General features: G+C 42.3%; 1 protein-coding gene across 3 annotated transcripts in view; it reads left to right on the top strand.

The window, feature by feature from the left end:
• Positions 1-27,224, top strand: part of NCKAP5 (NCK associated protein 5) — an 835,293-nt gene that overhangs the window by 761,812 nt on the left and 46,257 nt on the right. For 2 of the 3 annotated variants that reach the window (XM_025404546.1, XM_025404544.1), the window contains 3 exons: positions 11,771-12,085; positions 15,202-15,338; positions 17,035-17,533. In XM_025404546.1, the coding sequence (XP_025260331.1) occupies positions 11,771-12,085; positions 15,202-15,338; positions 17,035-17,223 (641 nt within the window). In that variant the 3' untranslated portion in view covers positions 17,224-17,533. Of the gene's footprint in view, positions 1-11,770; positions 12,086-15,201; positions 15,339-17,034; positions 17,534-27,224 lie in introns of those variants that run through there. The other variant, XM_025404545.1, reaches the window with a different exon arrangement.

Below are 27,224 nucleotides of genomic sequence, written 5' to 3'. Positions count from 1 at the left end.
TAATTTTAATTGTAGATTTGACATTTTTCCTTTTAAGTTCTGTCAGTTTTTTGCTTCATAATTTTGGAGTTCTATTGTTATAGATATATATATTTAGGTTTATAACGTCTTGATAAATTTACTTTGTTATAACTATAACATGTTTCTCCTGATCCCTGGTAACATTTCCTTTCTGAAGTTTACATTTTCTGATATTAGCATAGTGACTCCAGCTTTCTTTTTATTAGAGTTTGCATGCTATCTATTTTTCTGTCCTATTTTTCACATATCTATTTTTTATATTTAAAATGAATGTCTTATCTACAGCATATGAATAGATATATTTTATATACCAATTTTTATTTTATCCAATCTGACAATCTCAGCCTATTCTTTGGAGTGTTTAGACTATTTTCATTTTATGTAATTATCTAAATGGTTGGGTCTAAATCTACCATATAATTATTTATTTTCTGATTGTCTCATCTTTATATTTTCCTCCTTTTCTACCTTTTTGACTTGAATATTTTTAATGATTCCACTTTATTTCCACTTGTAACTTATTGGCTATACCTCTTTCCTGTTTTAGTGAGTGGTTTAATATTTAAATGTAATTTTATTACATTGTTACTTTATCATAATCTATTTTACATAATATGTTAAAGATTATTTTCATATAACCTCTCCCATCCTTTGTGCTGTTGTTATATATTTTACTTCCATATATGTTAGAAACCTCACAATAAACAAAATATATATAGATCATATATTACTATTTCTAGTGTTCTCCATTCTTTAATATACATCTACCCTGCAAATTTTACCTGCCCTGATCCTCATACCTGTCCCCGTTAACAACTACATTTACCTCCAGGCTATGTTTGTATTCTGTCTATATTTCAGTCTAGAAACCACCTCCAGGCAGTTGGCTGGAGTACCTGTAGGGCTCACTTCATTTGTTTTCCTTGATTCAGAGATCAAATTCTGTGCTTTTTATCTTTCAGTGTCAGAAAACAGTGCAACTCTGTGTGTGTGTGTGTGTGTGTTTCTGTAACAATTTAATTCTTCATGGATGGAAACAAAAATCTATATATATTTTTACCCATATTCATATGGTCTCGTCTGTTGGATTTCATTACTTCTTTTATTATATTCCTGTAGCGACAGCCATGGGATATTGGTGAGTGGAGGGTGGCCACTGAAATGGAAAGAGAGACTCATCTCAACTTCAGTCTTCTCTTCACCAACACTTCAACTACAATCACATAAAAGAAAAATAAATGATCCTTGATATTCAGCTAAAATAGATTATCTTATAATAATTAAAAATCCTTACAAGCAAGTAAAACATGTTAAAATGAATATTTTTTAAAAGCTTAAGGTTGTGGAGTCTTGAGCTTTCTTCTTTTCTGCATGTAATTGAAAAAGTAATTAATACTGATTAAATACAGAGACAAATGGAGAAAAACATTTTTGAACTTTAAATTCTTATCTTTCTGAAGACTTTTATTAAATATCTATAATCACAGTAATATAAGCAGGCTAAAATTATTTATACTCTTAGAGTATCTAACTTCACATTTTTAATGTAAAAAAGTTAGAGCAATAATGAATAGGGTGATCTGGCTCCAATGCTCTTATAAATACCTTTAATAAAATTTTCATCAGTTGCTAAATTGACAGGTCTGAATTTCCCCATGCTTCCCTGTTTTTATATTTCTTGACAAATAAAGCTGGTTTAAATCTCTTCCTGCAGCATTGTACCCCAAGTTATTTTCTTTCCTCTCTTCCTTCATGTGTCTTATCAAGGCAGATGTTATCCAGGCAATTAAGAGTAGAGGCAGTTGTCCATATAATTCAGCAAACCTGATGTGAAATAAAAGAGATTTAGAGAGACAGAACCACCCATAATAGCCACCTGTGTCTACCAGATTCACCAAATAATTGTTTAACTTTTCACTTCATTTTGGCATGACAGCTAGAGATGGAGTGAACCTATGGGAACAAGTAGATTGTTGTACAGAAGCAAAGATAATCTTTTAGGATCAATATGTTATACCTTCTGTAAAGGAAAATCATGACTCACTAATTTGGGTATGTGATCTGTGAATGTAATGAGTCCGTGAACAAAGGAGAATCCGTAAAGAGCATTTGTTTAGACTTAAAATGCCTTGCATTCGCAGAAGCCCAAAAGTGGATTAACAGGAGATACAAACAAATAACTAAACTGTAATTAGATTGGGGGAAAAAGGTTGAGCATAGAGTAATTTTGTTAGAGAATGGGCAAGGATAACAGTGGGAAAAGGTAGATAGATAAGTTGGCATTTCTTCAATTAGAAAAATGGCAATTAGGGATCAGGGCTGGAGCCATGGTGATTCTACATTTATTTGGTACTCTAGAAGGTTTTGCTAATTAAAGTAAGTTTTGTTTTTTTTTTTCAGTTACAAAAATGTCAAACTAAGGAGGACAAGATTTGATGTATGGATGGAGAAGTGGTTAAGTGGTAATCATGGCTTTGTGAGGAGTTGGGAGAGTTCTGTATCCTACTCTCATAAACAAGGACTTTGAACTGGAAGTGATAACTCATAAAACAGGACCTAGGAGTCTGGGATCCAACTGTGGGTTCGTAAGTCAGATGACCTTGTCAAACAGATGCTGGCCATTAAACTGTAGTGGTCACATTAGCCCACTCTTACGTATCACAGTAAGTCCTGTGTGCAAGTGTAGCCTTTGTTTTTCAAGACACGCATATTAGCATAGTAAGAGATGAAGCAGTTATATGAAGACTTCAAGATTTTTCAGTCTGGAGTGACAAGAATATAGCGATACTTATTAAAATTTGCAAAAATCCAGAAGTGTTTGGAAAATTGCATAACGTGTTCTGTAATACTAGACCAATAACCACTCCCAAAACTTTAGAAGAGGCCATTTCAGTATCAGTGACAAGAAGAAGCACATGAAGAAATTTTTTTTCAGGGGCTGTAACAGCTGTATATGAAAATAAATTCAAGAAAGATTTCTATAAAGACATGGTCTGTGTGGGCATTTGGAATACATTTGTAACCATTACCAATTTATATCCTTAAACTACATCCTACCACAGTAATGTACATGATGCTACTGTCAGGCAAAGAATATTGGAGCCACTGGATACCAACTTAGCCTGAGGTGCCACTTCTTTTATGTTGGTTTAAATAACTTCTCCTTCATTTGTACTAAGGAATTTCATGGTCCTTTTTTTTCATTTTTAATCGTTTGTCATATTAATTTCCTACATTTTAAAAATATTCCTCCCCTATGCAACTCATTCCCTATGCCAGACTCCCAAAGTCTGGTCTTCCATTATCCCAAAGACAGCGCAAGAGATTGGAAACCAAATTTATATTATCCTGCGTATTTTTCAAATCTCAGGAAGCTAAAATCCAGTTTGAACTTAGAGGCTGAGTATTCTCATGAATTCCAAAGGCGTCAGAGTAAATTTACCCTTCCAGAAGGTCATCTTCATGCCGCAGCCAAAAGTTACCCAGTGGTTGTGAACAAATAACCAGTATAATCATTTTTTACTACTTGGAGAAAACTGTGGGGTAAACTTAGAATGAATAACCAACATTTAATTGATGTGGCTTTGGCAACAGACTTAGCTTTTTTTAAGCTTGTTTCAGCCGTTCCGATAAAGAGAAGGATGTGCAAATAAAGAGATCTGTTTTCCCATCTGTAGTTTAAGTTTCTGCTGCCAATACCACATGTAGCTTAAAGATGTTTAGGAACCTGGAGAGACCTTCTACAAAGACTTATTTACATGACCACTTGCATTATAGGAATGCATGCCAATTCATAAGATGGTATGAATATTAAACACCCATGAGTCACTCTTTCTGACTGAATTATGTTGGGGTCTCATTGTGTGTTTGGCTGAAACTTTTATAGCTATGTGGAAGTTTTCAAAGTGAAAAAGTTTGAGTTTCAGAGTTTTCTATTTTTATAGAATTTATGAATGAGGGTTGCGGAGGGGAAAAAGGTGATTACTAGCATAATTTGTTTGAATCTGTAAGTGGGTAGATCATTACACAGAAGCAAGTATAAGCTTTTAGGATCCATATGCTGGAAGTTACTGAAAATCATGGTGTAGTAATCTGGGACTGTTACTTGAGAATGTCATAAGTCTGTAAACAAGGGAGCATCAGCAGACATCATTTGTGTAGGCTTTTTAAAAAGCCTTTTAAGGTACTGCCTCCAACGTAGATTTCTCAAAAAAACAGACTCTCTGTTTTCTCTACATGAGGCAGATTGCAACTACCTCAAGTACATTGGTGCATATTCATCATTCATTAATGTTTTTGATGAACTAACCCCCAGGCAAATGGTTGCCAAAAGGTAACTCCTTGGGAAATAACCAGGGTAGTTGTTGAGTAAAGTGTACCCAGATGCTGCAATATAACACTAGCTGCACAAATGACAATTTGGTTTCCCTTGGATTCTATGACAGTGTATGTATTATGTACCCACAGGGGCTCTCACTTCTCCCTGACAACCAGTTATAGAAACTTATTGAGCATCTACTTTATAATGAGCACTCTGCCAGGCTTGTTTAAAATGAGCTATGACTATTGAAGTCAGAATAGTTCTAAAAAGCCCTTGTTGTCCCACAGCAAACAGGTAACCAAGCTGGTCTTTGAGCTTAATCTTTCCAACTCTGAAGCATATAGTCTTCTCACTCCATTTATCTGAATATTCAGAGTAACTTAGAACTAAAGTCAGATTTTCTTAAACCTGTCCTATAATAATCTCTTTGGACAGATACATTAATAATACCAAGAGTTTTGAGGTGACAAATTCAAACCATTACAGATATGTGAAATTGGATCCATGAGAAAAGATGGAGACACTTGAATCTGCAGAAGAAAAGGCTGAGAAACAAATTAGTGGCATTTCCCAAACACCCCAAATCATTGCTAATTCATATCCCACTCACTTGGAAATGTATATTAACTGAAATAGTGCTGGAAATCAACTTTTTTTCTTTGCAGCTATTTATAAAGATGATGTTGCTACGTGAACAAATATGGTATAAAACAAGTTTGGAAGAAGCATAGTTTCTATAGTTTGGATATTTGTCACCTCCAAATCTCATGTTGAATTGTAACTCCCATTGTTGGAAGTGGGACCTGGTGGGGGTGTTTGGATCATGGAAGTGGATCCCTTACGAATGACTTGGTGCCCTCCTTGAAGTAATGCGTGAGATCTCGCTGTATTGGTTCACGCGAGAGCTGTTGTTTAAGAGTCTGGCACTCACCCCCTCTCTCACTATGTAACACACACCAACTCCCCTTGCCTTCCATTATGAGTAAAAGCTACCCGAGGCCTTGCCAGAAGCTGAGCAGATGTCAGCATCATGCAGAATTATGAAGTATACCTCTTTTCTTTATAAATTACTCAGTCTTAGGTACCCATTTATAGCAATGCAAAATGGACTAAGGCAATAGTCAACCAAGTTAACAAAATGATTTGGTTTAAAACAGGGCAACTCAGTGTTCTGGTTAAATGCATATAAGAAGTTCATATAATGAGTAATCTCATTTGCTCACTACAAATGGTCCCAGGAACGTGACTCTGTAGTAAGAACTTAGTTCTCACAATACTGTGGATGCTGGTGTTAAACAGGACGGCAGCATTCCACTTGGCAACTAGAATCCCTCAGGATGAGAGCCAGAGTTACTGTGCCACACCAGCTTCCTAGGCCTGGGACTTTCAGGCCCAGTGATGCTGTGCACGGGCACAGGGACTGAGGAGGATGTTAGAACAGCCTATTGTTGGCTGTCCTTTGCCTTTGTCATCCATTCTTGTCCCAAGGACTTTAAGTACTAAGAAACCCGTCATTAAAATATTCAGGAATTCTGAATGATCTTATCTCTGTGGTCATCTGAGTTAATGAAGTCTGGCTTCATGTGAAAAATAACTACAGAAAAGGAAGTCAGCTGTTTGCTTTGGTTGCTAAAATCAGAGCAAAAAAGAAGCAGATTGAGATTTCACAAGAAGAGGTTCACATCCATTAACGATGAGGAAGACTGTTCTAAAGGTTTATTGTTTTTCATTCACCTGTTCATTCATTCCACATCAGTGAGGGCTGACTATGTGTTAGGTGTGATGCTGAGCACTGGTGATAGAGTCAGATGCCTGGGGAGTGTAATTACCATTCTGTAGAATAAGAGCAATCATGGAGCAGGAGCCACTTATATGGGAGAATTGAAGAGATGAATCAAATCCAGTTATGCCTGCAGGATGCTTACAGTCTAATAACATTTTGAGAGCTGCTGCCATTTTCTGAATTATAACAGTGTGCCTGTTGCAAGTGTTGTGCTAAGCTCATCACATGCTTTGTTTCTAGTCCTCAAAGCACCCCTATAATGAAGATAGTGGGATCTAATTTGCAAATGAAGACACTAAGGCCAGATGTGGAGGCAGCGGGGGATGGGGAGCAGCAGGGTGACACTCATTGGTGAGATGAGTGGGGATTTTCTGCCACACACCCTAAGGTAGCAACTTGAAAATCTCCAGTGGAAATGTTTCTTCAAAATTCTCTGCCACCATCCCACAGGGAACCACACCCACCTCGGCTGCTTATGTCCCTCTCAGACACAGTAAATTTCCTCTTCACTGAAGTCGGTGCCAGACAATATTCCTGCCCCAAGCAGTCTTAACATTCTTCCCCGAAAAGGAGAGCCTTATAGAAAGTCCTGTATTTGCTTCTAGGAGACTGAAAAGGTCTCCTCCTTTCATACCAAACATATGCAAGGGAATGTATTCAAGGTGTCAGTAAAAGAGAACGGGGACTCCATTCTCTATGAGATTCTCTGCCATTCTGCTGCTGACTGCTCTGAATGGGTGCCGGGTGTACCAAGATGGAGCTTGTTCAGCCCTCAGTTGACCAGTTGTCCTGGGGACTGGTGTTTTCCTCAACCAACTGCATATTTTCTTTGTGCGAGACAACTTTAATAGGACTGGGAAGTAGTGCCTTAAGTCGTCCCATGAGGTTCCTGGGACCTGATGGTGGTGGTAACTGTGAGAATTTGTTAATACCTTGAGAGACAGAGAGAAGGCATATGGGACAATAGGAACAGGTGAGAGAGCTGACCAGAATCAGAGATGTAACTGGTGACCTTACAAGGATGAAGCCCATTGGTACATCCAACAACCCAACCCTTGAACTCATTAGCAAGGCCCTGTGGGCAACTATACTCACTGCCAGAAATGTGAACTCACATTTGTGGGGGTTTTTTTGTTTGTTTTTCTTTTGTATTTTGTTTTGTTTTGTTTTCAGGTGGAGTCTCGCTCTGTCACTAGGCTGGAGTGCAGTGAGGCAATCTCGGCTCACTGCAACCTCCATCTCCCGGGTTCAGGTGATTCTCCTGCCTCAGCCTCCTGAGTAGCTGGGACTACAGGTGCGCACCACCATGCCCAGCTAACTTTTTTTGTGTTTTTAGTGGAGACAGGGTTTCACCATGTTGGCCGGGATGGTCTCGATCTCTTGACCTCGTGATTGACGCACCTCGGCCTCCCCAAGTGCTGGAATTACAGGCATGAGCCACCACGCCCGGCCGTGAACTCACATTTATTGAGAGCAATACTGCATCAACTAATTGAAGATGGGAGGCAGGCTTGCCGCTTTGAACTTAGTTCCTACTACAACCATTTAATTATTTTGTGAGTTCTTAAAATTCCCTGAGAAAAAAAAAAAACTGGCTTCAGAAGTACAATATCTAACATTTGTAATTCAGGTTACAATGTTTTTATGAACTGCAAGAAACTAATTGTGCCTTAAAGAAACTACATAAAGATGGTGTCAGCATTTTCAATATAAACTTCCGTTTCTAAAGGTTTATGTATTCTGAAGAAATTTTCTTGCAGGGAAACTTGGCATGTGTCTGAGCCCCTGACTGTCCACACCTAACTTAATAGGGACTTACAGATGAATCCTTCACATCCACTACATTTGGCATCTGCAAGAAAGAAACAAAAATGGCCTTAATAGCAAATGGTTTCTGAGTTTAATGTCAGGGCATGCAATTCTCAGGAAATCAGAGAACTCAAGAATTCCAAAAGTCCTGTTTTATAGACTCTGGTATAACAATATTGAGTGTTGAAAGGAAAGTGAAAAAATTTAAGGGGATTGATTCTAGAAAATGTTGTAGTCTTCAGAAAGCCTCCAGACTTAGACCTTCTTCAACAGTTTTTCTACCCCTGAATTCCTCCTCTGCCGTATTTCCTGCAGCTGTCCCATGCTTTGTGTTATAGGTTACACAAACATATATGGGCTTTGTATATGGCACCTATTGCCAACATGAAAAAGGCCGCCAAGATTCTCACTCTGCTTTTTGAATCTTCATTTGAGGAGACTGGATTAAGTGCTCTATGTGACTTATAATACACAGAAGAGGGAGAAAAGCCAGAAAAACATTGCCCTTGGAAGAGTGCCTATCACCAAGCTAGAGGTGTATTAGGCCATTCTTACCTTGCTATAAAGAAATACCTGAGACTAGGTAATTTATAAGAAAAGAGGTGTAACTGGCTCATGGTTCTGCAGGCTGTATAGGAAGCATGGTGCCAGCATCGGCTGCTGGCAAGGGCCTCAGGAAGCTTCCAATCATGGTGGAAGGTGAAGTAGAAGCAGGTGTCTCAAATGCAAGAGCAGGAGCAAGAGAGAAGGTGGAAGGTGCCACACACTTTTAAACAACCAGATTTCACGTGAACTAACGCATCACTAAGGGGATGGCACTAAGTCATGCGTGATGGATATAACCCCCAATACAAACACCTCCCATCAGCCGCCAGCTCCAACACTGGGGATTACGTTTCAACATGAGATGTAGTAGGGACACAGATCCAAACCATATCAGGAGGCAAAGTAAACTCTAAAAAAAGCCCTGGCAAGAAGTCTAAGGATTCAGTCCAAGAGGGCAGAAGGAAGAGTTGCTAGGCACTTGGGATTCTCAGAACTATATAGTAAGGTTGCATAGGCATCCTGCATAGAACCAGACAACCAGCTAGATGCCAGGCATGTTGACAGTGGACTCCAGCCTCAGAATGGGGAGCCCAGGAACCAAGCTAGAATTCTGGGGCCAGCACCAATCTCAGAGGAGAAGCTGGGCACCTTGCCTAGAAGCCATCGGGCCATGCTGTAAGCCTTCTGTTCACATGGCTGCCTCAATGGCTATGAAGTGAGCAGAGCCCACTTTGAGGTTTACTTGTGCTTCTGGGGGGAATCAGTATAGCTTGGTGGCTAAGAGCGTTGTCTTTGTAGCAAGGCCTAGATTCAAGTCCAGGCTTTCATTTACAGCGTGTGACCTTGGACAAGTTGCTTAACCTCTTTTAGCTGTGATTCCTCATCTCTAAACAGCAGTGATAGTTCTTGCCTTATAGGTATGTGAAGATGAAGAGATGATACAAAGAAAGCGGAACTCCTGAAAGCTGTAATAAGCACCAAACTTTTGATGACACGTCTTCTCAAAGGAAAAAGCACCTCTAATGTCCTGCCCTGCCGAGCCCTCCTTGATTCAGGGATAGGTAGTCCTGAGGATGCTGGGGTAAATTATTAGGGCAGGTAGCCTGGGGCACGTAGGGTCTGACACATCTCAGCTGCTACATCCCATGAATCTTTGATTCTCATCTTCAAAGACTGAGTCGGTCCTGATGAAGATCTACTTACTCCCGTAAGTCTGAAATACTTCAGACTTTCAGAATTGCCCCAATTACAACACATGGACATGCTAAATCTGAAGTGTTGTATGTGTAGGGCTAAAATTAAGAAAAGACACAGAAATCTGAATAGCAGTGTCTTTTTTTTTTTACTCATCTGGCAGTGCCTCCCCATGCAAACAGCTGATCCTTTCTCAAAAACACCATTCTATAACAATTAAATGCCCTTAATTGGGGAGAAAATGAAAAGAGAAGGTCATGAATAATCTGTAAGTCTGGTTGAGAATAAAGTTGACCTGGTGGAGGCCCTGAAATGAATGGGGCTAAAACTTAGCTCTTGTAATCCCGGGAAGGAAAAGCACTTCTCATGGTGTGTCTGTATGATTCAGATATCCTAGAGTCCATGACAAACATCCCATGGCATATGAGATGGTTAAATGGCACCATAGTGGAAAAAACGGTATCTATATCTTCCTGCTAAATATCCCTGTGAAGATTGAAGCCTCTTGAGTAGGAACTTCATCTTCCTAGTACTTCCAACACCAAGCACCAAACCTCCTCGAGCCTAGAAAAGCCAACTCTGTACACATTCCCATCCTTTTATTTTTGCCTTAGTATTAGGAAATTCCCAGACTTCTGCTACTCAGCAAAGATGCTTTGAGGAGGAAGGTAGGGGAATGGGCAGATTCTGAAGTTTGGATAGTAAGTGCTGAGCATGAAGTGAGATTGTATATAAGGATACTTAAGGATAAGCTATTCACCTATCAGGTATCTACTAATATGTAATAAATATACTAAACATTTTATATATTTTGCCATTCATTATTCATTTACTGGGCTGTCTCACAGTGCGCTTAGTGTCACTCTAAATTCTAAGGATTAAATGGTGAACATACTTGAATCCTCACAGCAGTCCTAAAAGGAACCTGAGACCTTGAGAGGCTAAGGATCTTGCACAGGGGTTCAAAAAATTAGTCATTGGCAAAGATCACACCACAAGCCTCTGTTCTTAAAGCACCAAAGAAGTGGTAGCTGTCGAGCTTTTGATACAAACATTATGTCGTAATCTATTATATTCCCCACCATGCCTAATACAGTGCTCAGTTGTTCCGCTGACCCGGTGCTAGACTTACAAGATGCTTCTAAGATGAAACCTAGGACGTTTCATTCCAGGATTATCATATGAACAGAAGACTTTCTGGATGACATCCAGATCTTGGAAGCTGCCTCATTGGCCTTGAAAACCACACCACCATTCCAAAAATTATGTGGTAATTTTTTCAGATAGTGTACTTTTCTCCATATATAAAATGTTTTGATGATGACACACAATTAACAGAATATGTCACAGACATGGTGAAATCATCTTAATTTGTTCTAGAGAATAGTGGGATCCCTGGGACTGCCAAGAAATCCAAAGCATTATTGATGAGTTTTGTCACTGAATAAAGTGAGAGTGAAAGAAAGTGGCTCACAGTCTTCTCAACTGGGCCGAATGAAGCCCACATGATAAGTGATGTTCTGATGGGAAAGGTACCCTTTGGGATGACCCTTCTGGCGTGTGAATTACTTGTCCCCGCAGTCAAATTAAGAGGCCAGAGATTTAGTCAACTGCTGAATGGGCGATCATTCATGCAAGAGATACACAATTACTGTTGTTAGGATGTCACTTCAATTTATGTGTTCTCATTACTCATTATTTCAGTTAATAAATTTCACCTAATTGGTTGAAGTCATATGATTCCCAGATTGAAATAAGGATGACCACAATTTGGTCTCTAATGACTGTTCCTCTTCTAACTCTAAAGACCTATCCAGGATATATGCACAAGTGACTATTGCTGCTCATAACAGGCTGGTCTTCTTCTTATATTACATGAAAGGGATGCTTTCATGTTCAAAAAGGTCCGTTTCATGCACCTCACTGGAAATTTACTACACCACTAATACTGTTTCCAAATGCTTATCATTTTTCTTTCTCTTAAATTCACCCTTCTAGGTGTCTCCTTTCCTCCAGATCATACCCCAATTTCCACGATTCTTTTATCCTTTTATGTGAGCCTTCTCTAATCCTTTCTCTCTGTCTCTCTATCTCAGAGTCCAGCTGCCAGATGAGAACATTGGACAGTGGGATCGGAACCTTCCCACTCCCAGACTCGGGAAATCGCTCGACGGGACGATACCTATGCCAGCCAGACTCCCCAGAGGACAGTGAGCCTCTCCTGCCTCTCCAGTCAGCCCTTTCTGCAGTTTCTTCCATGAGAGCCCAAACCCTTGAACGTGAAGTGCCTTCCTCCACAGATAGCCAGCGCCCTGCAGATAGCACCATTGTTCATTCCACATCTGACCCCATCATGACTGCCAGAGGGTTGCGACCTCTTCAAAGCCGCCTCCCCAAACCAGCTTCCTCAGGTAAAATGCCAATCTCCCACCCTTAATAAGACACTTGCTGACAAAAAAAAAAAAAAAAAAAAAGGAAAACCTTTCACCAGGAGATAAGCAAGTCAGTGACCTGCCTGATAAAAATGTAGATATGAGGCCGGGCGCGGTGGCTCAAGCCTGTAATCCCAGCACTTTGGGAGGCCGAGATGGGCGGATCACGAGGTCAGGAGATCGAGACCATCCTGGCTGACACGGTGAAACCCCGTCTCTACTAAAAAATACGAAAACTTAGCCGGGCGAGGTGGCGGGCGCCTGTAGTCCCAGCTACTCGGGAGGCTGAGGCAGGAGAATGGCGTAAACCCGGGAGGTGGAGCTTGCAGTGAGCTGAGATCCAGCCACTGCACTCCAGCCTGGGTGACAGAGCGAGACTCCGTCTCAAAAAAAAAAAAAAAAAAAAAAAAAAATGTAGATATGTGAAAATTCCTTCATGTCCTTCACCAAAAAGCAAAACAATGTGTATAAGTCAATATCTACTCATAGAATTACACTGAGCAGTAACACACATATAAGGAAACAGACATGTCAGTACTGGTCTATGGATATATGAACTGATTAAGAAAAAAACCATGCAACGTACACTCGTGAGGTTTTATCCTATAAAATTTAACTCTGAATATAGACCAATTTCAGCCCAAGATATAAATTTAACTACAATGTTGTTTTCCTTCTGACCAAAAACATACATGTTCTGATGTATTCCTATCTGGTTAAAATATATTTATATGTTGAACTATAAAAGGCATAGTTTGATAAATCAGCAGTAGATCATGCGCTGATGCAGTAGAACAGAGTGAGCCTTCCCATTGAGAAGTACTGTCCTTCGTGGCAGTCAATTGAAACAAGCTTTCATGATTAAAGACAGGGCTAGGCTAAGGGTCACCGTTTTTTCATTGTTCCCTCACGATTAAAAATATTTATTGCAGCCCAGGATGACACTAAATAATGTTTAACTTGTATGTCTTATGTTGCTTTTACAACATGCATAAGCATAGGAACTAAAACTTTAAATCGAACGCTTTCACTTATGAGTTGATGATTAGAAAGGAGCTGCAAGTGGAGATTATACTATAGGCTTCTGAGAAATTAGAAAAGGAGACTTTTAATTATAAATCTTGGAATAAATGTGATTGGGCTATTCCCATGGCTGAGTTCTTCCTTTATATAGGAATACCCGTTGCCACGAATGTTGCATCACAAACTTCTGCTCATTCCAAGTCAAGGCTACGTTTTTAAAGCCTGTAATGCATATTATTTTTGAAATAAATGCATTATTAATTAATGACACAGCCTCCAGAGAGTAAGGGGCAAAATCTTAGTTATAGATTATGTACTCCATGCCTGAATAGTCACATGTGTGACCTCAATTCACCGGCGGCTGCCTTAGACTCCATGATTAAACACTGTCATTATAACAAATTGAATAGAAACCACAAGTCTTGAATTGCTTCATAAGCGATCAGAAGGAGATTGTTTGGATCTTGCTGCTAATATCCACTGCACCAGGTATGCAAGGGTTCTATCTTTGTTGTTTTTGTTTTTGTTTTGAGATGGAGTCTCACTCCGTCACTCCGGCTGGAGTGCAATGGTGCAATCTTGGCTCACCACAACGTCCACCTGCTGGGTTCATGTGATTCTCTTGCCTCAGCCTCCCAATTAGCTGGAATTACAGTCATGTGCCATCATATCTAATTTTTGTATTTTTTGTATTTTTCGTAGAGACGGGGTTTCACCATGTTGGCCAGGCTGGTCTTGAACTCCTGACCTCCGGTGATCCACCTGCCTTGGCCTCCCAAAGTGCTGGGATTACAGTCATGAGCCACTGCACCTGGCTTTGGGTTCTATCTTAATTAAATTGTAAGGAAGAGTTGTAAAAAGATAGTATATAGTAGAGAGTGAGGTGAACACACTGCAGGGAATTTTTGTCACCCATCCTGAACTTTCCTGTCCCCACATGATATCTGTGGTCCAGAGGGGGCCTGCTTTCCAATGCTTCTCTTTTCTGTGTCCATCTGTTATTCATGTTAAAAATTAGGGAATGAGGACTAGTTGGAACAAAAAGAAAATGAGATTATACCTCCTTTTTGAGTAGTCACTGCCTGTTTAATGTGTACATTTGAATTGGTTATTTTTCCTCTCCCCATATAAAAACTGGAAGTCACTATACAAAACTCACAGTGCTGATGAAAACACAGTTCTTAGCTTCCCCTCACAAACAAAATGCTGTGGAGAGGCTGTCACAGCATGTCCTGCTTATAATCACTGAGGTTGGAGGATAATGACAGCAATTCTCCATTCTGGCATGACAAAGGCATACACTATGCAGGTTAATCTACTTTCACGGGTAATGGGGAAACTGTTTAATTGTTCTCTGCTAATTACACCCTTGCTACTCAGTGTGGTCCGTGGGCCAGCATCATTGGCATCACCTGGGAGCTTGTCAGAACTGCCGACTCAGAGCCCACCGCATACCTACTGAATCAGCACGCGCATGAACAAAAGCGCAGCTGATCCATATGTACATTAAAGCTTCAAAAGTACTGCCCTGAGAGATGTTTAAGGGCTCCAAGCAAAGCTTCCCAAACCACACTATGCAAAATGACCTTGATAAGTATTTTAGGAAAATCGGGGTTCCCTGTGTTTGAGGAAGCCTGCAAATTCAAATCCTCTTTTCAGAAACTATGCTAATGCCCATTGGCACACTGAAGCCTCTGAGAAGTCCTCCAAAGAAGAAACTTGATTGTTGTTGGATGAATAACATTATTTAAAGAATAACTTTAGCGTTTCCTGAATGGTTTGCCTGCCGAACCCTTTCTAACCTGTAAAGTCTTTCAACGTTTTGTAGAAAAGTGGTCTAAGAACAGTTTGCCTCAGGGTCTTGAAAAGGGGCTTCTATAGACATGTATACACAATTATGCAGATGTTTTGGGCAGCACAGACTACAGTGGGACAGAATGGCAGGAAGCCCAGCTTTCCCTGTATTCGGACCCTTTTTATCATTTCTGAATGTCTCCCCCCACCTCCTTCCCTAAACTTGGAAAAGGTCGATGGAAGCTGATATGTGATTCCACGTACGTGTCCTCATTTAGGAAAAGTCAGTCCCCAAAAGCAGAATGAAGCAGAGCCAAGGCCTCAGACATGCTCATCATTCGGATATGCTGAAGATCCAATGGCAAACCAGCCGCTTCCAGACTGGGGGGGTGAAGATGCCGCCACCGGGACCCAGGTGAGGGGTCGGGGGAGGTGAAGGGCGCCATCCACCTGTTGGTCCTGATTGTAAAAAGTGCACCTTTAAAACACTTGTATGATAGATTTCATTTTAAATGAAATTTGCTATTGGTTTCCTGAATTATAAACCAAGATCTAGGGTTTGCCCTTTTCCCTGCCTTATTAAGGAATACTGTGGGTTCTTGGGACACTTTCATTCTGAAGAAATCAAAGTGCCTCTGAAATGCACCCAGATTCTTGGGTATGGATGTGCTGCCCTGATTAGATATTGGGGGACATGCATTCACTCTCCCAAGCCATGCGGGCGCCATTGAAATAATGTTTTTTCTATTTTTTTCGTTGTCTCCGTAGTTATTTTAACCTTTACTTTGTTTTTATGAAACAGGGAAATCAGGTCTAATTCTATTGCTTTTAAGGATGGCTAATCAGAGGCTCGGTGTGGTCAAATGACTTGCTAGGTAGGATCCGTGAGCCTTGAGTTTCATTTTTGCAGTGGGTTCTTCATCTGCCCTGAGATGACACACACAGAACTCCTAATGAGTGGCTATGGGTGTCTGGCTCAGGGACTCCTTGCTCATCCCTACTGGGGGTTATGTGGTACCCCCTCCTGTTTACCCCTTCCAGCAGGTTACCCCTAGAACCTAGCATACTGCTTAGCACACAGTAGGTACTTAGTAAACACTGTTGAATGGATGGGTGACTAAGTAAATGAATGAAGGAGTAAAGGAAATGAGTGCTTGAATTTATAACCCCAGATAAGCGAGTTTACATCCTAAAATGTGTTTTTACAATCCCCAACCAAATGACACTCTTCTAAACAAACTTCAGAGACCCATCTAATGCATCTGGATCGGAACTATCTGGCTTAGGTGGGGAATAATAGGCTCTAACAGGACATTCTACAAATGGGGAAAAAAAAGGCCCCAAATAACCTCAATTCAACAACATAGGAGTTGCACTCCTGGATCCAGGATTCTGCTTATGTGCACAAAGGGGAATACTGTTCATACAGTATCAACTGCCTCAGCGATTCCTGAATACAGCATCATTGCCACACCGCGGACATCCTTAGGGGAGGGGCCCGGTGATGCGTGCATGTGAGCTAGAGGGGAAACTGGGTCCCTCAGCCCATGAACTGTCAGCAGATTTGAGGATTACATAGGGTCAGCAGTTGCTTACTTTTCTAAAGGCTACTGTCCTTTTGGGAACTGAAAGAAAATTATAAATTAGGCAAACATTGATTCTTTTGTTCCCAAGGTTGATTGTTTTTACCTTCTGATACTTGGAAGGCAATGATGAGATCAGTTAAATAAATAAGCCATTAGGTTTGGAACAGCAGCTCATAATAGGCACTTGAGAAAAATAAGACCCTATAAAGAAGTGTACAAAATGCAGAGCAGGTAACCGTGGGGACCTTCCTGGGCCTGGGACAATGGCAGAGTGCCGTCGACAGCCTCATTATTGCAGGCCTATTTCTGCAGCTCTGGTAATTGAGTAGACAGCATCAGCTCCTCAGGAGGCCGAAAAACCAGCAAACCATAGTTGGTCTTGGGTGGGCGGTGGGCTGGGCAGTGGGAATGGAATTCTGTGCACACATTGACAGCCAAATGTGAACTGTGTCACATGCTCACAGGATGCTCTGCCCCATTTTGATTTGTATGAATAATCTTAACAGTCTCATATTACTCATTTAGGACAAGGCACCCAGAATGTGTACATACTCTGCCAGCGGTGGCAGTAATAGTGAGAGTGACCCGGACTATGGAGATAATGGTTTTGGAGCTGGAAGGGGACAGTTAGTGAAAGCACTGAAGAGCGCTGCCCCAGGTAACAACCAGCGAACTTGCTGGCCCTGCAGGTTCCTCTCTCTGGGAAGCCGCTGATTATACCTTTCACTGTGCTCGGCCCCCACCCTCTTTGATTTTATGTTTTTTCTTCGTGTCTCTCCTGAGATCTAATTTTCTGGTACATACAGAAGATTGTCTATGCGCATCCATTTGTTTTCTAGTGTAATCTTCATGACATTGCAGTGCAGTCTGTAAGGTTTTTATTTCTGAATCCAGCATCTCTAAAACAGCCTCCAATTGAGTTGTCTCAGTAATGAAGGAATGACTATAAAGATAACTTTGTTCTTAATTATATGCTCTGGCAAGTTAAATCATCCAGTGAGCTGTGGATGGAGTTTTCCAGGCTCTCTGCTAACATCATGCTGTGTAGCCCTGGACCTGTTAGCTGTGCCATTATGAACAGGTCTGTTTGTGAGGTTGAAGCTCCCTCACTATCTTTTTCTTTGAGCCAGAATTGGCAGTAGAAAAATCATTATCCCTAGGCATTTGAAACTATGTCTATTCAGATGGTAGTTCCTTTCAGATACAAGAGGACAGACAAATCCCTAACACAAAATGTGATCTGGGCTCTGCTTTTCTTCTAATTCATCTGGATTGTCAGAAATATTTTAATGATGCAACGGAAAGCCATTCTTTTCCTACTAATCAACTTTTTTCTCAAATACTATTTTATAAATTATGTAATGAAAGCATCATTTTATTTTTTTAAAAAACAAGGTTGATATGTTTAGGAAAAAACAATCTAGCATCCATGTGTGTTTCCAGTTTTCAGAGAATCTTGGTATTTGCATTGGGGGAAGGAGGGTTAGAGTAGCATGGAAGAAGAGCTCATTAATCTGAACCACCACTTTGTCCCTTTCTTCTTATAAGTTATCAGAGAGGTAGGATTGATGGTTGAATCATGCAAAGCTTTACCAAGAAGAAAGTGGTGAATACCCCTGATATTTTAGTTGGTTGTTGTCCCCGTTGGCTCTTTGTGGTTCATTGGTGTCCCTCTGACTGTGACAGAGGAAGGGGAAGGGGAGTTCATTGTCATGGAGCTCGCCCAGTGAAGATGCCTAGGATGATGCCGGCTCCGAATCCATGTTCTTCCCTTGAGCTCATGGTGAGTCCTCAGGGAATAGCCTCACCTCACCGACCCTCAGCCACACACCCAAGAATGGTTTCCAGGGCCCCTTTCAGCCCTCAAACTTTCTCTATTCATTATTGAACAAGTATTTGTTGAAAGCTTCCTCTGAGCCAGTTTTCCAGCAGTGAGTAAATGGACAAAGATCCCTGCCAGATAGTAAACAATAGATATCATACACAAGTAAATGTATATAGTTCGTTCATAGGAGATGAGTGCTACAGAAAAGACAAAGTTACACAGAGAAAGGGAGAGTGAGAGTGCTGGCAGCTGGAGGAGAAGTTGAAATTGAAGTGGAATAGTCGGAAGGAGCCTCACTGAGAAAGCGACTTTTGAGCAGAGAGAGCTGAAGCAGGAGAGTGAGTGAGCCAGGAAGGGCACTCCCAATAGAGGAAATGGCCAGTGCGGTAGACTTGAGGCAGAGCATGCTCTGGAGCCCAGGAGTAGCAGGAGGCTCGCATGTTGCTGCAGAGAGAGCAACTTGATGGATGAGGCCAAATGAGAAGGGGCCAGAACCCCTGGAACCCTGTGTGCCTTTCTGAGGACTAACCTCTACTCTGAGAGACAGGGAATTTGGATGACTTAAAGCCTGGGAGTGGTATGAGGTGCAAAGTTTAAAAAGGGTGCCTCTGGCTGCTGTATTGAGAAAACTGAAGAAGCAGGATCAACTAAGAGACTGATACAGGCATCCAGGCAAGAGATGTTGATAGCTTGGACCAGGGTGGCTGCGATCCACACCGTGACCAGCGCTGGCTAAGAGAGCTCCCTCAATGATGGAAATGCTCTATGTCCATGCACATGGCTGCTAAGCACCTGAAGCGCAGCCAGTGCAAGTAAGAGACTGAATTTTTAAATTTAATTTGTGCTCCAGTTTTCCTAAGAGTTCTCATTTGGGCCATTCCTTCTTTTCTCTTTTATTCGAAATTTTAATTAATGTAAATATAGTCACATGTGGCTTGCACAACACAGGGAGTGAGAATGGTCGGATTCCAAATCTAATTAAAAATACCACCCAATGGCCGGGTGTGGCTCATGCCTGTAATTCCAGCACTTTGGGAGGCCGAGGCAGGCGGATCACGAGGTCACGAGTTTGAGACCAACTTGGCTAACACGGTGAAACCCCGTCTCTACTAAATATACAAAAAATTAGCTGGGTATGGTGGCGGGCGCCTGTAGTCCCAGCTACTTGGGAGGCTGAGGCAGGAGAATGGCATGAACCCGGGAGGCGGAGGTTGCAGTGAGCCGAGATCACGCCACTATACTCCAGCCTGGGCAGCAGAGCGAGACTCTGTCTCAAAAAAAAAAAAAAAAAAAAACCACCTGACTCAGACCAGGCATGATGGCTCATGCCTGTAATTCCAGCTCTTCGGGATGGTAAGGCAAGAGAATAACTTGAGGCCAGGAGTTGAAGACCAGCCTGGGCAACATAGTGAGCACCTGTCTTTACAAAATTTAAAAAAAAATAATAAGAGACAGGTGTGGTAGCTGTGGTGGCACATACCTGTGGTTCCAGCTACTCGGGAGAGTAAGGTGGGAGGATTGCTCGAGCTCTGGAAATTGAGGCTACAATGAGCCACGGTTGCACCAGTGCACTCCAGCCTGGGTGACACAGCAAGACCCCACCTCAAAACAAAAACAACAACAACAAAAATACAATTCACTGGTATACTGGAAAAAAAGTAGGATCAAGGATGACTCCAAGCTTTGGCTCTTAGAAAGACTGGATTTGCCCTTGCCTTCTGCCAAGTGAAATGGGAGTTCTGTGTGGACATGCTAGATTTGGGGGCGCATTAAGCCTGCAAGTAGAAGTGGTGAGTAGGTGGGAGGCTAGGAGAGTCTGGGGCTCATGTAAATTTGAGTGTCATCAGCACGTCAGTCGCGTTTAAAGCTGTGTATCCAAATGCGATGAGGAAGGGAGGGAGTGTAGCCCAAGAGAAGACCACGTCCTCCCACCTTATCTCAGTCACGGAGAAGAGGAAGACCCAGTGAAGGAGGAGGAGGGCGGGTGAGTGTGGCATCTTAGAAGCCAAGTGAGGAAGGTATGTCAAGGAGGAAACTCATGATTCTGTCTGTTGCTTGTTACCAAAAAGAGGCAAGCAATCTTCAGTTCTGTCCTGCCCCTTCCTCCACCAGTGGGGTCCCAGTGTAGACAGAAGTAGGAACGGAGGGGAAGGATAGTCTAAGTGTCCTGAAAAAGGAGACAAGATTTAAGACAAATTCGCTGACTCCAAATGAGAGAATACCTGGATACGAGTGCACTTACCTCAGGGCCCATGTTTCAGCATCATAGGCCTGTCTACATGAATTGTGACAAGACAATCAAGAATCCGCATTAGGTTGTGGCTTTGGATGACCTAATGATGACCAGTAAACTTACTGCTTGAAGTTTTTTTTAAATCCTTCTGTGAAATGAAGTGAGTCCCAGCCTGAACATTTTTCTCTGTCAACTCACTTTGCTCATCCTATTTCCTCTAACCAGAGCAAACCCCTCTTTGAAAAGGAACATCTTGATTTTATTCTACTGCTTTAGCTTCTTGGGAGAAGGTGGTGAGGTCCTAGAAGCAGCACAAACAGCAAGACAGTCTTTCCCTCCACCAAGGTGCCTGCGACCTGCCTTTAAAAGAGGATGTGTTGCCAGAGATCGGTCCTCGCACACCCTGACAGCCACAGGTCAGCCCCAGCTGTGGCAGTGCTGCCAGGAAGGGAAAATGTTCTGTGCAGACAGCTGGCATGGCTGTGGGTGTGTGCTGGCTTCCGATAACCCTAGGAAGGGGCATTAAAGGATGGATGCAGCACCATTAACTTCCTAAATGTTGGCAAAGTTTGTATAAAAAGAAAATAGAAACAGGAGAAAAACAATAACAGGAGGACGTGCCTTGAGTGTCTGGTGGAGATTTTATTCCCCCTAAGTCAGTGTTTCCTTGCGTTCATCACACATGCCTGTGAAAGGGAGATTGGCTGTCATACCCCTGGAGTCCCTTTTGAAATAACAAGGTTCTTAATAGAGGTCCCCAACCTGCAGGATGGAATTCACCAGTAGATCGTGAAGCCTTACTGGATGTTTGCCAAGATAGCTGCCCTTTTCAAACACACCCTTTCTCCTTGGTTCCCTGAAAATTTTTTTTTCCTTTTCTTTTCCAAGACGGAGTCTTGCTCTGTCACCCAGGCTGGAGTGCAGTGGCACAATCTCAGCTCATTGCAACCTCCGCCTCTCGGGTTGAAGTGATTCTCCTGCCTCAGCCTCCCTAGTAGCTGGGATTACAGGCACCAACCACCACGCCCAGCTAATTTTTGTATTTTTAGTAGAGACGGGGGTTTCACCATATTGGCCAGACTGGTCTTGAACTCCTGACCTCGTGATCTGCCCGCCTCAGCCTCCCAAAGTGCTGGGAATACAGGCGTGAGCCACTGTGCCCAGCCTTTTTTTTTTTTTTTTTTTTTTTTTTGGAGATGGAGTCTCACTGTGTCACCCAGGCTGGATGGAGTGCAGTGGCATGATCTTGGCTCACTGCAACTTCCACCTCCTGGGTTCAAGCAATTCTCCTGCTTCAGCCTCCTTAGTAGCTGAGATTACAGGCACCTCCCACCACACCCAGCTAATGTTTGTATTTTTTTGGTAGAAATGGAGTTTCCTTATGTTGGCCAGGCTGGTCTCAAACTCCTGACCTCAGGTGATCCTCCTGCCTCGGCCTCCCAAAGTGCTGGGATTACAGGCGTGAGCCACTGTGATTGGCCAGTTCCCTGGAATTTCCCTCAGGCAGGAGAGGACATTTGATAGTGGCAGTCGGTCCTCCACAGCTTCCAGGAAGTTTACAGAGGCTGCTGCCTGTCCCCGGTGCCCTCCCACCGCCCACTCCCATTGGCCCCAGCTCCTTCCCTAGCTGCTCACCCTGCTGGTCACAGCACGACTTGGAACCCACCCTTCAAAACAGGGCGGGCTGTGGCCCCATATTCCCTGGTTTTCGGGACCCACTTGCTTTGTTTGCATCACACTGAATGTGGCCAAAAAAGTCTACTTTCTAAAATCCTGCCTCTAGGCTCATAACACACTGAATAAATACACAACTTTTCTTTCAAGGTTGGTTTCTTTGGCTTCATTCTGAAAAATGTTTAGAAAGTCTAGTTGTTAGCAGTCAGTGAGGGGAGCAGGATTTAGGAGCTGGATAGGTGGCCCAGCGCGTGAAGTAGCAGACAGAAGTAATGCTGTGGCTTTGTTCACAGAGCTACCCACTCTAATTTGCCAAGTTGGGCATGACAGACATTCCTGCCCTTTTCCAGCAGGCAAGGCCTCAGAGAAGGCATGTGCAGGAGACAACAGTGTAAAGGTGAAGGAGGGAGCAAGCCAGTTGTAGGAAGGGGGAAGACCCAGTGTGGCCCCAGTCTCCGGATGAAGGGAGAAAGGGGGGTCTCACCTGGACCCACTGGACCTGGCTGGTAAAAAGTAAAATAACAATCCCTAGTGAAGCCGGCTCTCCCAAGCTTCTGTTTCATCTACCTGGCTGTATGTCACCAATCACCAGACCTGCCAGATACCCCAAGAGGAAACATCCAAATGGAAACCTCTCTTTTTTTCCTCGCGAAATCTGCTCTACCTCCCAGGTTCTCTGTCTTCACTGAATGTGTCGCCATCCTGGTAGGAGTACAAACTATGAAGCAAGGAGTCGCCATGGACTCTTCCCCTCTCACCGGCCATGCTCTGGGCATCCCAAGGCATGCTGCCTCCCGTCTTAGAGGCTTTTCAGGTCTGCCTCTGTCCCACTCACCGCAGCACTGCCTTGACCCTGGCCCCCATCTGACTCATGCAGCCTGCTGCCTCCGTTTGTCCCTAGACCCTGTCAATTTGCTCCCAGTCTCATGCCCCTTAAATGCATCATCCTCACTGCCACCAAAGTGCCCTCCCTGAAATGCAAAAGCCTGCCATGCTGTTCCTTTGCTGGGAACTTTTCGAGGGTTGTCCATCACCCGCACAGTCCACTCTCCCAGGTACATACATCTCTCCAAAATCACCAAGTGGTACGCATTAAATATGTACAGCTTTTTGTCTGTCAATTACACCCCAGTAGAGTGGTTTTGAAAACAACAACTTCAAGAGCAAGGAGAGGTCCCAGTTGTCCTTTTGCCCTGGAGCTATGCTAGGAGGATCTGAGAGCAGAACCCAGGAACCTCAGGCTTGCTGGCCTCTTAGCAGGAGCGGTAAGGCAATACAGAGTTAAATCCCCGCATTAGCATGGAAATGCACTCATCTCAGAGGCCCACTTGGTTGCATCTCTTGCCTCTGCCACGTTTCTATGGAATCTATCCTGTGCTTATTCTTCACTGAACTCATTTGTACTCTTAATACTGCACAGCCAAATCATTCCAGTTTCAGCCTATTGGATCCAATGTAACTACTCCTACTACGGTCTACTGTTAAGGGCCAGACGTTTTTCCTCCTAAGTTTCTCTTATGTGTTCCTCATAAGAACTTTATAAATAGACATTTTGTCTTGATTTTACAGATAAGGAAACTGAGCAGCACCCAGCTAACAGTAACTTGCTTAAGGTTCAAAGTTCAATGACTTAATAGAATCGAAGATGATTTGGATTCATGTGCCCTTTCAGGAAAAGGACCAAGTGCTTCCTCAGCAGTCAGACCTAGCATAAAATCTGATACTCACTAAAAATCTGCCTATCGAATAAATGAATGTCTGACTCAGAAGCCATGTTTATTAATGCTGATTTAAGATATATCTGTAATAAGGGTCTGAGTTATTTCTGTTAAAATAATACTTCTTGCACAAAATAAAGTTTAAAATATTTTAAATGACACATTTTAAATTTTGTTTTACTTAAATTTTTTTTAATCCAATCACCTCCTCTTACAAGGCTCACAAAGCCCACATTGGTCTTGCTTCTCCAGCCTCACTTTTTTTCATTTCCTGGCTTATATTTTATGCGTTGTTAAGATGCCTGTCGTGTCCTGAACACACAATGCTGTTGGAGGCTTCCATGCTTTTGCTTATATGATCTGGCCTCCCTGAAATGGCTTTTGTACTAACACCCTTTCACTTAACCCCTGCTTCATCTTTAAGGTTCAGTTCAGACTTCACCTCCAATGGGAAGCCTTCCAGGATGCCCCTCATCAGCCACACCCAAAGCCCAGTTACTACTCCTTGTCTGTTCCCCTGTAAGACCCTGTATCTCTTTCATTTCCACTTAATATTATACCTGTTTCTTCATACATTCAACTCCCTCATTAGTGTCAAGATTAATGGTCATTCATGCTCTGAACTTAGCATGGGACATGGCACATCCTAGGTATTTAATAAATGTGTGTCAAATAAAAATCAACCAACTCACTGCGCTGATTACGTTCTTGGGTAGCCCTTATGCCTACATTTATTATCTATTTGAGCCTTTCCTTGTCCAGAGAAAGACCGACCCAGCATGGCTACCTGCAGGGAGATAGACAATAAGGGCCTTTCTTCTTCTTTGAGGAAGTGCTAGAGAAAAATGATGAATCCATTTGTCCAATTTTTTCTCAAGGATATAGACTTCTAGTTTACTCTTCAATGAGGAAACTTCGTGGAGGCTGTTGCAGGCATATCAGAATCCTTTTGTTTTGTTTTGTTTTGCTTTGTCTAAATAGTCCCACACCTCCTGGCTTGATTCTCATCATCTCTGACCCAAATTGGGAATATATATTGTCACCAGAGAACCACTCTTATTGATGAGTGTGCGTCACACCCCTGTTATGAAAGAGAGAAGGTTGAAAACCTTTGCTCTTCCAATATCTGTTCTTTGAGGATCTTCAAGTAGAACTGGCTAGTAGATGGGTAGCACATCCTAGTGCTAGAGGATAGAAGATTGGGAAAGAGTGAAAGCAAGAAAGAGACTTGACTTCTACACTAGTTTATTTGGTTTGTTCAGCTTCTGCTGGGTCCAGGCCGCTGCTATACACTAAGGAGCAGGGAAGGTTCACGGCACAGCCCTGCTCTAGGTGCCTATAATCAGACATACAGACTGAAACAGCTTCTGAGAGAGAAGGTAATCCAGTACCCAGAACCATTGGTTTCTAGTCCCTAGTGCCATATTGTTAGCCATTCAGAGTAAGGAACCAGAATTCCTAGTTCTTTTTGGTTTTATAAAATTACATCTCCAAATAAAACCCCACTAGGGTCTGTAGATCACCACAACAAGGCACTCACTTTCCATCATGCCTTCTCCAGCCACATACCCTCAAAATGCAATGGTCAGGTAAAATATGCAAAACTTTGGCACTGGGGTCCCCCAGTCACTTGATGATATTCAGCTAATCAAGCCCCAATTTCCCAAACAAGAAGTGCATTTTCTTCACTTGAAGGTGATTACATTCAACAAATTCCAAAGAGCCAGGGAAGTTGAGTTAAAAACAATTGGTTTTACAGTAATTAGAAAAACACAAGGAAATGATGACTATGGAACAATATTAAAAGGGACGCTGAGGGATAACAGCTCTAGTTCCTGGTTAATTCCTCAGCTTGGATATTTAGAGATTCACAACTAATTATGCAGAGATGATGAATTTTAAAAACGCTGCCATCCTGCCTTCTCAAGGCCAAGGACTTTGGCTATTAATAGAGCAATCAGATCTTGCTATATTATAGAAAATTCACACAAAGTTGCATCTATTTTAAAGCATTCATCTGGCACATTACTTAAAGATGACAAATCTCTGTAATATGCAAAATCAGCATTGGGTTCAACGAAATCCAAACTCGTTATAATCACTCTGAGTTTCCCCAGAGAAATCAATTGTTTAAAATGGACACTATAGGTAAGAGTTACCTTTAGTCCTTCCTGGAACTTCTCTCTTTTTAGACCATTTTAAAGGTTTACTTTATTGTTGACAAGTCCATCCCAGCTCAAAGTGAATGGACACGTGCAATGGGACACCAGGGATTTGTCTCCCAGCATTACACTTTCCTGGATGACAAATGAAAAGTTCTGACCGTGACAAGCAGGCTGCTCTGAGATCCTTGCCAGAACCAGGGGTCTCAGATTTTTCTTAGTCACCATTTATCCAACATCAGAAAATTCACAGCCCTTTTAGCTAGGCACATTGGATTTGCACTGAGTTTTGGGGGTTTTAGTGAGGAGAAGTGTCATGAACAATAACAAAACAAACAAAAAACCCAACCAGCTTCTAAAAATCACATGGTCAAAAGCTAACTATCAGAAAGAACCCACTGTGCCCTCAGACAGGCTTGAAAAGGGAGGCTGTGATGTGACCTGCATTTAATTATTTAAGTTGCATATTGTGAGGCCCTTAAGAAAGCAAATGTCATGATGGACAGAATGAGTTTACCCTCCTGTCGAAAGAGCAGTGTGCCGTAGCGAGGCCGTCGCTCAATTAAATTGGACCGCAGGCTACAGCAGAGATGGAGACCAAGCCGGGGGACCCTAATGAGACATTTGAGGGAAGAGATACCCCCCAGAGTTTGTCACCCTTTGATGGACATTCCCTCCCATTACCACCGAACCCCCAGTGTTACCCCCCTCAAGTTCAAATGTGTTGTGTTGCAGCCCGACACATTTAAAAAAGAGCTTGCACAGTGGAATGTCAAAGCAAAAGACAAATCTTTGGTTGAAGTGGAATAGGTGAGGGGAGCAAAGGATACTTAATGCTGTGCAAATTAGCAGACTTTGGCCGCCAGGGCTGAAAGAAAGCTAGACAACGGAACTAGGCGATGGTGCTAAATAAATAAACACCAAATCAGATGCTGCTTCACTTGTGAAAATTTGTGTGTCTCCTCCACTTCATGTTGGGGTTGCAGAATTCAATCTAACTTGGTAGGGTATGGGAGAAGAGTGGTTTCCAAGACCACTGACATTTCTGCAGCCCCATGAGCATGTTTGAGGATGGCTTTTTTGGAGAGGTTTACTCATAATCT

This window comes from Theropithecus gelada, chromosome 12, assembly GCF_003255815.1.
Source record: "Theropithecus gelada isolate Dixy chromosome 12, Tgel_1.0, whole genome shotgun sequence".
NCBI lineage: Eukaryota > Metazoa > Chordata > Mammalia > Primates > Cercopithecidae > Theropithecus > Theropithecus gelada.
This window is presented reverse-complemented; position numbering and strand designations above follow the sequence as displayed.